Source organism: Phyllobates terribilis, unplaced genomic scaffold (genome assembly GCF_046119375.1).
Source record: "Phyllobates terribilis strain yellow unplaced genomic scaffold, ASM4611937v1 Scaffold_9__5_contigs__length_417890890, whole genome shotgun sequence".
Classification (NCBI taxonomy): Eukaryota; Metazoa; Chordata; class Amphibia; order Anura; family Dendrobatidae; genus Phyllobates; species Phyllobates terribilis.
Window position 1 is genome coordinate 168,264,050 of NW_027362769.1, and position 18,591 is coordinate 168,282,640.

The following is an 18,591-nucleotide window of genomic DNA, read 5'->3' on the forward strand; positions in this document are numbered from 1 at the left end:
AGTAAATATTCTCTTCCTGTGTCCCTATGACAACACTTCCTACCACTATGTACTGATTGTGACATTATGACAACATTGAGCAAACAGTGTACAGGTGTATATTCCCCCTCTGTCCCCATGACAAAACTTCCTGACAATGTTCTGGCAGCTTAGTGTTCGCAAAAGGGGATCAGCCCGCATGTAACCAAATAGAATATATAACATATGCACAAGTAAATATTGTCTTCCTTTGTCCCCATGACAACACTACATACTACTGTATACTGACATATCAGTGTTGTCAAAGTCACAGCCCCACATACCAACCAATTAGAATATATACAGAATAATTTATATACTCAACCTGTGCTCCCATGACAACACTTCTTGCCACTGTGATATGGTAGGTCATTGTTGTCATGAGGACTGGCACACCGTAGTCAATCAAATCCCACTTTTATTTTTGACCCATGGGTAACTAACTAAAAGGAAAGATCTGACTGTGCGCTATAATGCTTAGGTTTAAGTTGAAGTGAAATAAGTTTTCATAGGGTTATAGGCCCTAAAGCTTTCCCCACAGGCAACATATCTTCAGCCATTGATTAGCAATAATTCCTTAAAACATTCTTTTTCAGCCCCCAATTATATGTTTCCAATTCATTTACCTCTCACCAGAAACTCCTGACCGTCCACTTTGGCTTCTCCGCGCGGCTTCTGGAGCAGAGAGATCCAGTGATGCATCTCCTCTGGAATATCCGTGTTACAGTGAATGACCCGGTTTGCAGTGATTATCACAAAGGAATTCGGTCTGTAGAAAAGAGATATCAGAGACGAATACAGCCACCACTAGAGGGAGCTCAGTGTATCAGGATTTCTACAGCCACCACTAGAGGGAGCTCAGTGTATCAGGATTTATACAGGCACCACTAGAGGGAGCTCAGTGTATCAGGATTTATACAGCCACCACTAGAGGGAGCTCAGTGTATCAGGATTTCTACAGGCACCACTAGAGGGAGCTCAGTGTATCAGGATTTCTACAGGCACCACTAGAGGGAGCTCAGTGTATCAGGATTTCTACAGGCACCACTAGAGGGAGCTCAGTGTATCAGGATTTCTACAGGCACCACTAGAGGGAGCTCAGTGTATCAGGATTTCTACAGGCACCACTAGAGGGAGCTCAGTGTATCAGGATTTATACAGCCACCACTAGAGGGAGCTCAGTGTATCAGGATTTATACAGCCACCACTAGAGGGAGCTCAGTGTATCAGGATTTATACAGCCACCACTAGAGGGAGCTCAGTGTATCAGGATTTATACAGGCACCACTAGAGGGAGCTCAGTGTATCAGGATTTATACAGCCACCACTAGAGGGAGCTCAGTGTATCAGGATTTATACAGCCACCACTAGAGGGAGCTCAGTGTATCAGGATTTATACAGGCACCACTAGAGGGAGCTCAGTGTATCAGGATTTATACAGGCACCACTAGAGGGAGCTCAGTGAATCAGGATTTCTACAGCCACCACTAGAGGGAGCTCAGTGTATCAGGATTTCTACAGGCACCACTAGAGGGAGCTCAGTGTATCAGGATTTCTACAGGCACCACTAGAGGGAGCTCAGTGAATCAGGATTTATACAGCCACCACTAGAGGGAGCTCAGTGTATCAGGATTTATACAGCCACCACTAGAGGGAGCTCAGTGTATCAGGATTTATACAGGCACCACTAGAGGGAGCTCAGTGTATCAGGATTTCTACAGCCACCACTAGAGGGAGCTCAGTGTATCAGGATTTCTACAGCCACCACTAGAGGGAGCTCAGTGTATCAGGATTTCTACAGGCACCACTAGAGGGAGCTCAGTGTATCAGGATTTCTACAGGCACCACTAGAGGGAGCTCAGTGTATCAGGATTTATACAGGCACCACTAGAGGGAGCTCAGTGAATCAGGATTTATACAGCCACCACTAGAGGGAGCTCAGTGTATCAGGATTTATACAGCCACCACTAGAGGGAGCTCAGTGTATCAGGATTTATACAGGCACCACTAGAGGGAGCTCAGTGTATCAGGATTTATACAGCCACCACTAGAGGGAGCTCAGTGTATCAGGATTTATACAGCCACCACTAGAGGGAGCTCAGTGTATCAGGATTTATACAGGCACCACTAGAGGGAGCTCAGTGTATCAGGATTTATACAGCCACCACTAGAGGGAGCTCAGTGTATCAGGATTTCTACAGGCACCACTAGAGGGAGCTCAGTGTATCAGGATTTCTACAGGCACCACTAGAGGGAGCTCAGTGAATCAGGATTTATACAGGCGCCACTAGAGGGAGCTCAGTGTATCAGGATTTCTACAGGCACCACTAGAGGGAGCTCAGTGTATCAGGATTTCTACAGGCACCACTAGAGGGAGCTCAGTGTATCAGGATTTCTACAGGCACCACTAGAGGGAGCTCAGTGTATCAGAATTTATACAGTCAGCACTAGAGGGAGCTCAGTGTATCAGGATTTATACAGGCACCACTAGAGGGAGCTCAGTGTATCAGGATTTATACAGGCGCCACTAGAGGGAGCTCAGTGTATCAGGATTTATACAGCCACCAGTAGAGGCAGTTCAGCGTATCAGGATTTATACAGCCACCAGTAGAGGGAGCTCAGTGTATCAGGATTTATACAGGCGCCACTAGAGGGAGCTCAGTGTATCAGGATTTATACAGCCACCAGTAGAGGGAGCTCAGTGTATCAGGATTTATACAGCCACCACTAGAGGGAGCTCAGTGTATCAGGATTTATACAGGCATCGCTAGAGGGAGCTCAGTGTATCAGGATTTCTACAGGCACCACTAGAGGGAGCTCAGTGTAACAGGATTTATACAGGCGCCACTAGAGGGAGCTCAGTGTATCAGGATTTCTACAGGCACCAGTAGAGGGAGCTCAGTGTATCAGGATTTATACAGGCACCACTAGAGGGAGCTCAGTGTATCAGGATTTATACAGGCGCCACTAGAGGGAGCTCAGTGTATCAGGATTTATACAGGCGCCACCAGTAGAGGGAGCTCAGTGTATCAGGATTTATACAGGCACCAGTAGAGGGAAGCTCAGTGTAACAGGATTTATACAGGCACCACTAGAGGGAGCTCAGTGTATCAGGATTTATACAGGCACCACTAGAGGGAGCTCAGTGTATCAGGATTTATACAGCCACCACTAGAGGGAGCTCAGTGTATCAGGATTTATACAGGCGCCACCAGTAGAGGGAGCTCAGTGTATCAGGATTTATACAGGCACCACTAGAGGGAGCTCAGTGTATCAGGATTTATACAGTCAGCACTAGAGGGAGCTCAGTGTATCAGGATTTATACAGGCACCACTAGAGGGAGCTCAGTGTAACAGGATTTATACAGTCAGCACTAGAGAGAGCTCAGCGTATCAGGATTTATACAGACACCAGTAGAGGGAGCTCAGTGTATCAGGATTTATACAGCCACCACTAGAGGGAGCTCAGTGTATCAGGATTTATACAACCACCAGTAGAGGGAGCTCAGTGTAACGGGATTTATACAACCACCAGTAGAGGGAGCTCAGTGTATCAGGATTTATACAGCCACCACTAGAGGGAGCTCAGTGTATCAGGATTTATACAACCACCAGTAGAGGGAGCTCAGTGTATCAGGATTTATACAGGCACCACTAGAGGGAGCTCAGTGTATCAGGATTTATACAGGCGCCACTAGAGGGAGCTCAGTGTATCAGGATTTATACAGGCGCCACTAGAGGGAGCTCAGTGTATCAGGATTTATACAGGCGCCACTAGAGGGAGCTCAGTGTATCAGGATTTATACAGGCGCCACTAGAGGGAGCTCAGTGTATCAGGATTTATACAGGCGCCACTAGAGGGAGCTCAGTGTATCAGGATTTATACAGGCGCCACTAGAGGGAGCTCAGTGTATCAGGATTTATACAGGCGCCACTAGAGGGAGCTCAGTGTATCAGGATTTATACAGGCACCACTAGAGGGAGCTCAGTGTATCAGGATTTATACAGCCACCAGTAGAGGGAGCTCAGTGTATCAGGATTTATACAGCCACCAGTAGAGGGAGCGCAGTGTAACAGGATTTATACAGCCACCAGTAGAGGGAGCTCAGTGTATCAGGATTTATACAGCCACCAGTAGAGGGAGCGCAGTGTAACAGGATTTATACAGCCACCAGTAGAGGGAGCTCAGTGTATCAGGATTTATACAGCCACCGCTAGAGGGAGCTCAGTGTATCAGGATTTATACAGGCGCCACTAGAGGGAGCTCAGTGTATCAGGATTTATACAGCCACCGCTAGAGGGAGCTCAGTGTATCAGGATTTATACAGCCACCAGTAGAGGGAGCTCAGTGTAACAGGATTTATACAGCCACCAGGAGAGGGCACTCAGGGTATCAGGATTTATACAGCCACCACTAGAGGGAGCTCAGTGTATCAGGATTTATACAGCCACCAGTAGAGGGAGCTCAGTGTAACAGGATTTATACAGCCACCAGGAGAGGGCACTCAGGGTATCAGGATTTATACAGCCACCACTAGAGGGAGCTCAGTGTATCAGGATTTATACAGACACTACTAGAACTCAATAATAAATCCATATGCAGGGAGCTCCCCCTAGTAGCCCACAATAGAATTGCATGTCGTCTTCTTCATGGAAAGTGGGGTTACTTTGGTATAAATGCTGGTATAGAAAATCACAATTCAAGTGTGATACCATCCGATAACCTGTCGCGTGAGCTCCGTTATACCACAATAGTTGCAAATCACAGCATTTAAAACTGTATATAGTCTTAAGGGGACCTGTCACTTACCATAAATCCGTATTGTTTTAACCAGGTGTAAATACCGCTGTTCTCTTGAATCGGGTGTTTTTCTTTTGTTCCTGCGCCCCTCCGATAAGGAGATATGGAGATAGGACTTCCTCTTCTCTGTACATAAATCTGGGGTGTGTAACCATGTGGGTGTGGTCTTAAGCTCTTCTCTGTTGGAGTCCTCAGGAGGACCACACCCACTTGGCTAATCAGACTAGATTTAAATACAGGGAAGATGGGGCCATGTCTCAGGAAAGGAGAGAGACGCATGAACAAAAGAAAAACTATGCCAGATTCAGGAGAACAGCGGCATTTACACAAGGCAAAAAAAAATGTATATTTAAATCAAGTGACAGCTTCTCTTTAAAGGGGTTCTCCTACGTCCTCTACATGTGTATATAGGTCTATTGCGTAAATCATAGCATACCCCAACAGCCTCCAGCTACTTTCTTCCACAAAAACAGCGCCACAGCTCTTCACAGGTTGAATGTGGTATTGCATCTCATCCTCATTTACGTCAATGGTGCTGAGCCGCAATACCATACAACCCATAGACTGACGTGGTGCTGTTTCTGGAAGGAAGCAACTATTTTTTTTTCTAACCCTGGATAAATGTATTAAAAACAGTGCACAATGCATTAGCTGAAATACCCTTGAAAAAAAAAAAAAAAAGTAATGGATTTTCCCATTATCAGCGTTCTTAATGGAAAATAAGCGATTACCGATCAGGACAGTCTGAGGCGCAGACAGAATCAATAAGGCCCACGTCCAGGGTTCCCTGCAGGAGACAGAAAGAAGAAAGACTGCTCTCAGGACGGAGCGGGGTAATATCTGACCACAGTCGGGTTCATAGGGCAACGCGGTCCTCTCCGCAGGAGACTGGAAGGAATCGAGACGCCTGAGAACATGGAGTGACTCACACAGACACTTACCACAGCATTCTTGGGGTTGGCTTGCTCATCCCTCATATCTCGCAGCTGCTGGGAGGTCGCACTGTGAACTCTGCTCAGGACATTGAACCAGCCGCTGCAAGAGGTGAGAGGAGGATACGGTTCTGGGTTAGTCCTCCTGGCCAGCAATACTGATGGGCGAGCCAATAAGTCACAACTCGACTTGTCCCAAATTACCCAATGTATGGGAAACGCTCTGCAACTTACTAACATGCTTTGTGTTTCACCTTAGACCTCTACTTGCAGTCAGTAAATATCAGCTATAAGTGATCAAATAGATTGAGTTTTATTGCAACATATCAGTAAAGAAAATCCTCTGTAGCTCGAGGCATCAGCAACACACAAGGCTCTGTCCTGTCCTGACTGTTTGCTACAAAGTATCAATGTAGGTAAATATATTTCAATATGGAGTCGGGCTGGATACATTTGTAGCAAATGTACATTTGTACAAAGGATTTTTATCCTGTGAATGCAAAGAAGGACGTTTCTGCTTATTGACTGCAAACAAAGATTTTAAAAATGGTGACGAACGGAAACATTCACGGGCCGGTTCTGCAGTTTGCGCAAAAGTTTTGCTACTTTGTGCGTTTCTATGCGAACTCTGTTAACGTTTTGAAAAGATGGAGGAGCTTAGCCTAACGCAGCACGCGCTAGGAAAAGGGCCACGAGTTAGGAAAAGGGCCACGAGTTAGGAAAAGGGCCACGAGTTAGGAAAAGGGCCACGAGTTAGGAAAAGGGCCACGAGTTAGGAAAAGGGCCACGAGTTAGGAAAAGGGCCACGAGTTAGGTCAAAAAATGTAGACCAGTCCACACCTGGAGGACTCTTCGGATGCAGACACACGCCATCTGAGAGATGCGCCAAATTCATTAAGAGGTGCATGCTTAATAATTTTGGCGCATCTTATTCCAGCAGACTCTTAAGACTAGAGTGCAAAACGCCATTCTTGGTACATCAATCATAAAACTTTCATAAGTTATAATGCAGTCGTTACCTGGCATCTTCAGGTGTCTCTGCCACGATGTGATAGGTTCGCTCCTCGGTGACGATATCCAGAGCGTTCTCTTTCTCATGAATATCAATGATGGCTCTGAATCACAGCAGACAGGAGTCAGACACACTCAGGATGTAATACATTAACCATACCTCCAGCTGTCCCGGGTCTCACTTAGCGTTGCGGACGTCGATTGTCCCCCTTAGTCGTTCTTCACTGTCATTCTCAAAGTACATCAGCTTGGACTCTCTCAGCACAAACCAGCGCCGTTTCCAGTTGCGCCGGGACAATGTGGACATCCCACCTCCCTTCTTATAGAGCCAGCCTGATTTCAAAGCCTCCTGCTTAGTCCGGAACCACATGAAGGTTTCGTCTTTGAGGACGCACCACCGTCGTCTCCACATGTTCATGAGGCCACCAGCTGGAAGGACAAAATCAATATGAAGGAGAGCGGTGCAATGCTTCTCTTATCCTGCTGGAAAATGTAAAACTAGATCCCTCAACAGATTGCAGTAGATCACATGGGGGTGGGGGACGGTTCAGCAGCAAGACACCCCATGTTCAGCTCATCGGAGGAAAGCTTCTACTGAAAAAGGAAATGTATGAATGAATTGATGAAATCCATTACCTTTCATATACAAGTAACTGTGGAAATAGGGGGGGCCGCCTCCATTAAAAAGCGTGACACGTGAAGTCATCAGTTCTTCATCGGTGTCAATATGGCTGTCTGCCTCTTCATCACTGTCCAAGAACTACAAGAGAAATGTTGAATAAACCTCAGTTGTCCACACTGGGAGCTTTTCATGACCATTCTGTAATCTCAGCACAAACACTTCCTGCAAAGCTCAAGCAAAACACTAAAAGTAACAATAAAAACCTTTTCTGTGGCCGTTAAAATACAGATGAGCTCAGAAAAGTCAATATCGCAAGTCCATGCAAGAGAAAAACAGGAACTGTGCACATACCGACCCGAGACGTGACACCATGTGTGCAAGCTCCCCGAAGAGCAAGACCAATGAGCCAAGACTACTCACCGAGTCCAGACTTCCACATTGGGATCCGTAGCTGCCGGGTTTGGAGATCCGAAGAATCTCTTCATCGGTTAAGTGACCATCACTGGAGTTCCTGGCATCAGTAGAACCCGGTGGACCATCATCAAACTCTTCATGGTCATAGTCCGACTCCACATCGGGAGGGTAACTGTAGATGGGCTCCTGGGCCTCTTCGCTGTTACTCTGGATATCTGATAGACATTGATAAATGCTCTCAGATTTGTCAGAGAGGGCGCTATACACATCTTGAGTAGACTGTGGTTCTAGAGGAGACACCTGGGAATCCGTTGAGTTGCCAGGAATTTGTGTGTACGTTCCATTTTCCGAAAAGCTCTCGCTTGTCCTAAGCACAAAATCGTCTTCTTCCAACAACATTGGAGGTGGAGGTGGTAACATCTCATCATCTGCGTGAAATCCTTCATCAACCTCCTCCTCGGCCAAAGGTGCCACCAAACTGCCTACCACGTTCAAGTTTCCTTCTACGCCATTCTCTAAGCTGTTGGCGCTCTCATCCAAGTTTCCAAAATCTAACAGCTCCAAGAACTCTTGAGCCACCCGAGAGGCTTCCTTCTCAAGCTTATGGATCTGCTCCTCTCGCTGTCGCGTCAACTCGTTACGGGTATCCGTGCAAGTGATCGACACTCCGTCTATCTTCTGTTGCTGATGCAATTTCTCTATCTCTTTCTCCAGTCTCAAGATCTCATCCATCTGTCGTTTCTCCTCCTCTTGGAGGAGAAGGTTCTCCAGGTTTCGAGCTTTTTCCTGTTCTTCCTGGAAAATAACATCATGAAAGTTAAAAGATAGAATTTGGAAAAATGGAGACACCCATCTGTTTGGTTTTTGGCTAAGTTGGTGTGGCCCATCATCTCCTAGTTCACAAATGGTCAACAAAAAAAGGTGAACCAACAATGCAAGACTAACCTGAGCAGCTTTGAGCTCAGCCTCCAGTCGCTCCTGCTCCCTAGAAAAAAAAAAGCAATAATTAAAATTAGGCCAACCTGAGATACAAGAGATTCTCGAAGAACTGAAGTTGAAGAGCTCCAACAGATCCACAGAGTGAAGAAGAGATCCAAGGCTTGGGTGACCCATTACCTTCTCTCTTCCTCTTCTAGTCTTTTCCGCTCTTCCTCCATTCTTCTTTGCTCTTCCAGTTCTCTCCTCAGTCTTTCCTCCTCTTCTTTCCGTTTTCTCTCCTCCTCCTCTCGGCGTCTCCTCTCCTCCTCCAGCATTTGCTGATACAGGTGCCTCGCAGTCCTCCCGCGCCAGTGCTTCTGAAACTGCACAGCCGAATGTCGGAGTCTTAAGTATGTGGTTTTCCAGAAATGAGCTCGATAATTCTTTTGAATGGTGATGATGCTGAGACACACGTGCTTATAATGCTTCCTGCAAGAAAAGAGGGAGGAAGTTAGTTGGTGCATAAGTTCCACCAAGGACACGGTCAATATGTCCAGTTTCCTGCTAGTCCATGTTCTCAGCCCCCCTGATCTACAGAATCGCTGCATACGAAGTTCAAAAAGCTGAAGCTTCAATAACGAAAAACTCAATATATTCTGTAGGGGAACCATGCTGAAACGATTGTCCAGTCAATGTCTGCAGGGGCAGTATTATAGCAGTTATATTCTTGTGCATAGGGGGGTGTATTATAGTAGTTATATTCTTGTGCATAGGGGCAGTATTATAGTAGTTATATTCTTGTACATAGGGGGCAGTATTATAGTAGTTATATTCTTGTGCATAGGGGGGTGTATTATAGTAGTTATATTCTTGTGCATAGGGGCAGTATTATAGTAGTTATATTCTTGTACATAGGGGGCAGTATTATAGTAGTTATATTCTTGTACATAGGGGGCAGTATTATAGTAGTTATATTCTTGTACATTGGGGGCAGTATTATAGTAGTTGTACTCTTGTACATTGGGGGCAGTATTATAGTTGTTATATTCTTGTACATAGGAGCAGTATTATAGTAGTTATATTCTTGTACATAGGAGCAGTATTATAGTAGTTGTATTCTTGTACATAGGAGCAGTATTATAGTAGTTATATTCTTGTACATAGAAGCAGTATTATAGTAGTTATATTCTTGTACATGGGGGCAGTATTATAGTAGTTATATTCTTGTACATAGGAGCAGTATTATACTAGTTGTATTCTTGTACATTGGGGGCCAACCTTTTCTCTAGCCCCTTAGACTGGCAGATTTGTACCATTAACCTCTTAATCTTTTGCAGACGACAGTTATAAATGTATTCATGTTCAAGTGATCCTAAACAAACAAGGACATTAGAAACCACTTCATTAGTAGCTTTACAGGTTACTAAGTGTAGTGCTCCGAGCCTTTCTTTTGGCAGTGTAGGGCAGCACCACCATTCCCCCCATTTGCACCATTTATCGATGATTCCTGGATGGACGGAGGCGCATGGAAGCAGAATCGCACATCTCACATGACTCATTTCGCTTCCCTTCATCCTCGCTGCCCTGATTCCCTGCAGCAACAAACACCGCACCATCCTGTAATCTACTCCCTGAACAAAAACATTACCTTGTCCTACATCCGGCCCGCTGACCCCGAGTAACAGCAGGGGCTAAAAATAGGAGCTCGCATTTATCACCATAATTCACCACCAATCATCGAGCCACTTCTGATAATAAATGGCCACAATTCTTTACATTAAAAGGACTTCTGGTTCCTCGCTCAATAGTTTGCACATCCTTATGTTACCCAAATGAGGAAAGAAAACCGTAAGCTCTTGGGGCAAGAATATTGATAAAGTAATGGAATTACAGAAAATTGGGATGAGGTTTGTGCTGCGAGATGCATGACTTTAGGAATGTGTAAAAAAGGTGTAAAGTGAGGCAAGCTTTACACAATGCAATAAATGACATTATATTTGGTGTAACTCACCGTATGTTTCTCTTCCTTTTGCCGCCTCGTAGTATAGACACAAATATACTGCAGCAAAAAAAGGTGAATTTTTCACCTCCTTCTACTTCTGTAATTTTCTCTTTAAAAACTTTTCAAAACTTTTTCAGTTGACAAAAAAAAGTATCTTAAACACCATATAACTTGGCAGGTAGCATGCATTCCCCTGCGGTATAGCTCACTGATTGTTTTCCAGAAGTGATAGATCTGATTAACCCCACGTTCTCTGGAGTCGGCCCCTGCCTAGTAAACCCTTGAGATGCATGCACTATTTCACCTTGGGATAATCTTCACAGTCAGACATAAGAATACAGGAGCTACAGCAGAGCCTTACCTGGCGATGTATCCCTGGATGTGCGCTCGGATCACCAAAGCCGCTCTCCTCAGCTCCTGATCCCGAGTCTTCTCCAGACGCTGCTCCAGAGCTTCTTTGAGGAACACCTGCGGGTGAGTGAAGACACCCTGTAAGTGAGGTGACGGGAGCCATATGACAGGTGTGAAGTGCAGCCCTGTGGTCTGTGCGACTCTGGACTAGGATATTCTTCTTACACCAAGAAAAGAAAGGATTTACGGGGAGGAGTTGAGCAGAGGAGAAGGGGATGATCCAAAGTTATGAGTCAGTGAGCTGAAGCTGGTCACCACTCACACACCAGATTGTAAGGATGGAATAGCAGTACACTGACAGATGCAGCAGAGTTTATCAGGTGCATTTACAAGAATTGGATCCAAAACTGGCCAAAAACGCAACGGCCCCACCCGCCTGGCCAAAAACGCAACGGCCCCACCCGCCTGGCCAAAAACGCAACGGCCCCACCCACATGGGCAAAAAAGCAACAGCCCCACCCTCCTGGCCAAACGTGGCAACCCACACCTGTCTAGATGCAGTGGCAGATGCCAGGTCAAAAGCAGCGTCCCACACCTGGCCAGTGGCCACCATTCATCGATATTACCACGTGTTGTTTATGTATTCACATACAGATGTAGCAGAGCTGAACTTTTCCTTCAATTATCTCCTGGACCAGATGATGTATCAGGTTTAGCTGCCCTGCACCACTATGATTTTTACATGGGACTGCCAAATTCTTTAAACGCAGACATTGCAGTGCTGACACACTCCTCTCTGCTACATCTGCACTGAACACACAGGATGGGAGGGACGCTGGGATGCAGGAATGCACACAGGATGGGAAAAAAGACACAGGATACAGAGATGGGTTTGCAGGAAGATCCAGAGACAGACACGACGCAGGCTGCACAATGGACCTGGACATGGACCTGCACATACGATGGACCGGGGGACAAGACAAACCAGTAAAGACCCCAAATAAGTCCACGAGAACGAGCGCACGAGATCCAGGTGCAATAATCTGCAGACATACACAGCAGGGTAGAGTCACACGCGGATGGCACTGCCCAGTAACACTCATTGCCCCCGGTGCAGCTTTCTGCTCTCTGTACTTTGCAGCGGTTTTATTTGGTTAAACCCTATGACAAAGACGCTGCCCCCTCCTTGTGCTCCCGGCTTCCTTCCAGAAGTTGTTCCTTCCGTTCACAAACAATCGACGGGAGAAAAAGCACATGGAGCAGAGTCAGTGAGCGCCTGAAGACTGTGCAAGTATGTGAGAGAGCAAGAACATGGCAAGAACATGGCCAACCGTGCAACGAGGCTCAACGGGGGTGAAAGTCTGGATTTTATTCATTAGCTGATTGCTTCAAAAGGCTTATTCTCATCTTCATAGATGGATATTGTCAGATAGAGCTTGCAAAAAAATATATATATATGCACTTCTGCAATTTACTGCTTATTAAACTTTGCAGCCATTCTTGAGATAGTAACACTTGTTGCCCAGGAGACCGACCACCGCTGCGGTTTAGCTTGTAAACACTGCGCTGTAGCTGCCCGGGATTAAGAGGTACAAGCTTGTAAGCACTGCACATAGTCTGGTCGGTTTCCAAAACAACGAGCTGTAAATAAAAAATAATAAAAAGATTTTAAAAAAAAAGTTAATATCTCAAGAACGGCTGAAAATTTTAATAAGCAGTAAATGGGAAAATTGCTTTAAATTTCCATCACTGCCCAACAATATCTATCGATGATGGTGGGAATAATCCTTTAAAAGGACATTTTTTGCTTTTTGAAGGACACGTGGATGTCCCACTGATTTTAGTGGGCACATTGCAATGCCTCATCTCACCTGTGGTGGTGCTGTAAGGGGATTGAACACTTCTAGTTGACCGCAGAAGGTCCAGGCAGGATTTTCCAGTTTTATGTAAAAAGTTCTGCAGATTTCTTATACACTTAGAGGTTTCATCCCTTTCCAAGTTCTCTGCTTGCTGTCAATTAACAAGAACTCGTTCCCCCTTCATGAACGGAGCCGTGTACGGACATATAGACCTACTATTGAGCCCATAGACCACTCTGTGCATGCAGCTCGTTTTAACTGATTGGTGGGGGTCTCAGGACCTGGACCCCCACCAATCAGCAGCACTATGCAACGCCGGTTATATTTAAAAACTTTTCCATTACATTTTAATAATGGCATGTTATGGCAAACTTAAAGGGGGTTTCCTGACCTCTAATGGCCAGCCCTGTGTCTATATAATAAAATCATATGGTGCTCATCCTCCCCAGGTCCAGCGCAGATCTCAGTTCCTGCTCTGACCCAAACTACAGTTCAGATCACCACTGCAGCCAATCTCTCAGCTCAACAGCTCGTGCTCCATGATCAGAGTAGCCGAGCTCAATGATTGACTGCAGCCGTTGATGTGCTCTGCGGTTAGGTCGTCACCGCTGCCACCAAAAAGACCGAGCAGCGGTGGACCAGGGGAGGGGCAAGTACATCTGATTTAAATATTTTAAACGCAGTGCTTGGTCATCAAAGGCTAGAAACCTAAGTGGAAAACCCCTTTAATGAAATCTCCCCCGATCACCCACCCCCTAAGTTGTAGTATTTTGTCATTTAATGATTAAAGATCCCAGATAGATTTTCTTTTCTTAGCAGGATCTCTAAATCCAGACTCCGCTCTGTGGCCCACAATGGTCTCGCTTTTCTCCAATGGTCTCGAGCCATTCAGCCACATGACCACTGGAGCCAATCACGGACCTCAGCAGTGACGCACGACCGCTGCGGCCAAAGTTAAAAAAGATCGACAAGGACCACCGGGTCGCCAGCAGTAGAGTGGTGGGGGGGCACCAACAGGCAAGTTATGGTTTGGGGATTTTTTTTTTGATCCCCTTTAATCTTTATTGATGTAACCTGGCGATAAGTATCGGAGCTTCAGGCTCCTGCAATTAGAGTGGACTGTGTCTGTGCGGAGGACGGACGCTGCACAATAAGGGTTAAGACCAATATTAACTGCAATAACACTTCTCGACTGTTAAAAGAACACATCCCATTGAGAGCCCGAACGCGACGACAAAAGGCACAGCCTGTGACCCCAAGCAGAACAAAGAGGCTTTCTGTGCAGCGCCCGAGGCTACCAGCTCCCGATCCCATCCACAATAACCCAGTGTGACTCCGCAGGCATGGCCGGTGCCCCCCCCCAGCTCCAGACTTGTGCCACCCAACCAGGGGAAGCTCCATGTGACGCCCGCCAGCCCTCGCTCTCCCTTGCCCGTGACCCACATAAACCCCCCGTCCTTCCCTCGCCCACTGCCTCATACCACAGGGTGGAGTCACCGCCGTCACAGGGCAAACTCATCAGTCACGGTGGTTTATCACTTCTTACAAAACGACCGGCTCTCAGCGCGGAAACAATGAACGCTTCATAAAATGGCATTTCAACACAAGAGAATCCAACCACAATAAAAAAAAATAAAAAAAAATCTCATTGCAATCACAAATCTGGTATGTACAGAGCTCCAGTGGTTGCAGAACTACAAGTACCAGCACAGCTACTGGAGATGAGAACCAACAATCAACAAGAGTGGGAGATCTGTATATGTAATACATCAGAGGTGTAGCGGGAACTTCTTGGTGCTAAAGCAATACTCCGGCCGTCCTCCTACCCGCCAATAACTTTACTGGCCAATGCATCCATCTTTACAGCGGTCCGAGCTTCGCTTTTCTGATACAAAGCTCCAAATCTCCAGCACGACAATTATTTAGTAAAAGATTAAACTTTTGCCACCTGCAGTCACCACTAGAGGGAGCTCACTGCATACAGATATACATAGAGCTACATAATGAAACATTATGCAGGGACCTCCTCCTGGTGGTGGTTACAGGTAGTGAAACTTCTAATGTAGGTCTCTGCAGGGTATCTGGGGCTTTGTATCTAAACAGCAGGGCCCCCACCGCAATAAAAGATATAATAAACGTCTTAACACGCTGCAACCTAAAAGTAACAGAGCCAAAAGATATCTTAAGTGTGAACATGCATCAAACATGAATATATTTATTTATAAAAAGGTTCAGTTTTTGTTACAGAGCTCCAGTTTAATACATAAAATGGGAATGGGGGGGGGGGGGGGATAACAATTCCCTTAAATCCATTTTGATTTCTATAGATGTCCATGAATATAATACTAGGAGCATAAAAGACAAAGTTTAGGGGCCGTCCCGTCAAATCTGCACAATCCTGGACTGGAAAGGGGCTGGGTTTAGTAAAGCCCTGCCCACAAATAGCAATTTTTTTGATCGGGATTGGTGCAATGGGGTGAAATAAATGGTCTTTGAATTGCTTAAACCAGATGTCTTAAAATATTCAGTTTAGCGCCTGCATGTGCTGTATGTAAATTACTTTGCTGGAGTCAAGAAGGTGGAGCCACTCGGTGGAAAAGTCAAGCTAGCCGTGCCATAAGTCTGCCCAATATGGCTTGCTGTGACATGCTCTGCCTTCCCAAAATCTGAGCATGCACTTCTGACTCAGCGACATACTCTGCCTTCCCAAAATCTGAGCATGCACTTCTGACTCATGCTCTATGCCCTCGTCCCAGCAACAGCAAGTGTCAGTTGGGTTTTGGACAGGTTTGAGATGAGATATCTTGTTCTCAGAAAGTCAATTACATGGCAACCTTGACTCTCTTGGTGAGTGGCTCCTCCTCCTTGACTCTTGCCTCTAATATTACATATAAATACAGAAAGCAAAAAAGAGCCACAGAAACAGCTACTTCAGTAGCAAAAAACACGATTTATTTAACTTACAAGCACCACCACTAGGGGGAGCTCTTGACATACAGGTTTATACAGCTCCTACGCTCCCTCTAGTGGTGGTTGCAGGTCTGACATCTAATCCTGCCTTGTTTTTTTATACCTTGGTTTTGCCGAGCTGCCATTCCTTCTTGGAGTCATCAAAGGTCTGCAGGAAAGCTGCACATTTTCCCCGATCATCGTCCGTACCGGTATTATTCTTCAGGAGCATCTTATACCTGAGGGTAGATAATTAGGGGTTAATTTTCCCCAAAATGCTAGAAAAGGTGAAAAAGCAAAAACTGACAAGAGCAGAAAAATAAAAATTGCACGATTTACTTGTTTTAATACCTCTGCTTGCGGTCAGCGAGAGGACACATCCCTGACAGTTTGTGCTTGCATGGCAGTAACGTGCACTGCAATCTGCAATTTATTTTGACGTGCTCACCGGCTCATGAAGTCTGGGTACTGCCTGCGGACGGGGTACCCGGCCCTCCTGATCTTCACCGTCTCCAGCATTCCTGAGTATCTCAGCTGATTCAGGACCACGTCCGGACTGAACTTGTCCGGCAGCTGGAATAAACATGGAGATAAAACTGGGTAAGTAGTAACCAAAAGGGGGGAAAAATATTTAGGCTTGGGTCCACATGAAGGATAATGCGCCTTTTAGCTTTCATGACTTGTACTCACCTTCTCGGTGTTGGGCTTTATGCAGCGGATGAAGAAGGGGTTTGAGGTATTGAGCATTGCCATGAGAGAATGGAGGGACTCCTACAAGAAGAGGAGAAAACTGCATCACTCCCAATAACTTTCTGTACTGATTCATTTATTTTCTTAATGGTTGGTGATTAGGTTTTCTAATGCAAAGCTCCAAATCCCCATCATTGTAATAGAGTTACATGGTAATTAATTCTGTCTGCCTGTATCCACCACTAGGGGGAGCTCAGTACATATGGTTTATACACGAAGCTCATAAGGTCCCTCTAGTGGTGGCCGCAGGCTGTCTCTTTATACAGGAGATTTGATGGAGCAGGGAGCAGATTGATGGATTCTCATTGCACTTACTCTGAACTGAGAGCTGACCGTCGGCTTCTTCTTCTGTGTCCCCATCTTCAGTGTTTGCTCCCCACCTCTGCTGGAGACTTTTTCAAACAGGTCATAGATAAAATCCAACCTAAGCAATAAAGATGCAAGTTTATAGGGGGCGCTTTATAATCGTGTCACCCCTTGTGTGGTAGGTATCCCTTTACCTGCTGTCTCTCAGCATGTTCAAGATATCATCACGAAACGTGTCCCTGTTCTTTTCCAGGAAGCCCTTCACATCGTACATGACCTAAAGGGCCAGCAATAATGCAAAAAGAGCTCATAAGATCGTAGGTGGTCACTTAGCATAGGCAAGACTCCACCAGCAGCCGCCGCTCAGCGCAAGCAGGGAACCCTCACAAGCAGCCACCGGCTCAGCGCGGGCAGGGAACCCTCACAAGCAGCCACAGGACTCAGCGCGGGCAGGGAACCCCCCCACGAGCAGCCACCGGCTCAGCGCAGGCAGGGAACCCTCACGAGCAGCCACCGGCTCAGCGCGGGCAGGGAACCCTCACAAGCAGCCACAGGACTCAGCGCGGGCAGGGAACCCCCCCACGAGCAGCCACCGGCTCAGCGCAGGCAGGGAACCCTCACGAGCAGCCACCGGCTCAGCGCGGGCAGGGAACCCCCACGAGCAGCCACCGGCTCAGCGCGGGCAGGGAACCCCCCCTACGAGCAGCCACCGGCTCAGCGCGGGCAGGGAACCCTCACGAGCAGCCACCGGCTCAGCGCGGGCAGGGAACCGCCACGAGCACCCACTGGCTCAGCGCGGGCAGGGAACCCCCACGAGCAGCCACCGGCTCAGCGGGGGCAGGGAACCCTCACGAGCAGCCACCGGCTCAGCGCGGGCAGGGAACCCCCACGAGCAGCCACCGGCTCAGCGCGAGCAGGGAACCCCCACGAGCAGCCACCGGCTCAGCAAGGGCAGGGAACCCCCCACGAGCAGCCACCGCTCAGTACGGGCAGGCACCCAGTAGCCGCACAGCATGTGCATGATGCTAAAAAAACAGGATGATTTAAGATATTTAGTTCACTTACCTCACCAGCGTAGTGCTTGATGCCAAACTGGTTCTCGGTTACCCGTGGCTTCACATAATGTGGGTTATTCTGGAGCACAAACAGAATTATGTATTAAAATTGTAGCTTACTGGGCAGCAGTCTTAAGCTCATGGGGCAGTTCTGCGAGTCTGACCAAAATGACAATTGTGCAATGGAGGTTCTGGAAAGTTTGGGGACATCTTGGATGGAGACTGCGGGAACATAATTGGATTTATGCATTTCGCAAACAAACTTAAATAGTCATCAATAAACTCCAGAGCTCCCCCTAGTGGCGGCTGTAGACAGACTTATCATACGGTCTAGGTTTTATGAAAGATTGGTCTAAAAATAACAGTAACTAATGGGAGAAGAATTTGGGGCCCACAATAGGTCGGTGCCCTGTAACATAGTAGGAAAATAGGATATAGTGAACACCCTGCTAAAGCAGTGTAAAGAGCACTTACAGCATGCTGGTTATGGAGCTTCTCTAGCAGGGTGAGGTCTGTGCCTTTTGGAAAACGACTCTCCTCATTAATCAAAGCCAGCAAACCGAGTTTCTATACAAACCATGGTAAAGAAAAAAAGAGTTAACT

At 46.6% G+C, this 18,591-nt stretch overlaps 1 protein-coding gene across 1 annotated transcript in view; it reads right to left on the reverse strand.

Annotated features, from left to right (window-relative positions):
* LOC141161845 (unconventional myosin-X-like) overlaps positions 1-18,591 on the reverse strand; it is a 79,984-nt gene that overhangs the window by 14,895 nt on the left and 46,498 nt on the right. The window contains exons 15-31 of the mRNA XM_073647294.1: positions 18,463-18,555; positions 17,999-18,067; positions 17,128-17,210; positions 16,943-17,051; positions 16,568-16,648; positions 16,326-16,450; positions 16,002-16,116; positions 11,080-11,186; positions 8,915-9,205; positions 8,744-8,783; positions 7,805-8,593; positions 7,399-7,522; positions 6,945-7,191; positions 6,771-6,866; positions 5,761-5,854; positions 5,551-5,606; positions 645-787 (exon numbers count right to left, since the gene is read on the reverse strand). Coding sequence (XP_073503395.1) covers positions 645-787; positions 5,551-5,606; positions 5,761-5,854; positions 6,771-6,866; positions 6,945-7,191; positions 7,399-7,522; positions 7,805-8,593; positions 8,744-8,783; positions 8,915-9,205; positions 11,080-11,186; positions 16,002-16,116; positions 16,326-16,450; positions 16,568-16,648; positions 16,943-17,051; positions 17,128-17,210; positions 17,999-18,067; positions 18,463-18,555 — 2,662 coding nt within the window. The remainder of the gene's footprint in view (positions 1-644; positions 788-5,550; positions 5,607-5,760; positions 5,855-6,770; positions 6,867-6,944; positions 7,192-7,398; positions 7,523-7,804; positions 8,594-8,743; positions 8,784-8,914; positions 9,206-11,079; positions 11,187-16,001; positions 16,117-16,325; positions 16,451-16,567; positions 16,649-16,942; positions 17,052-17,127; positions 17,211-17,998; positions 18,068-18,462; positions 18,556-18,591) is intronic.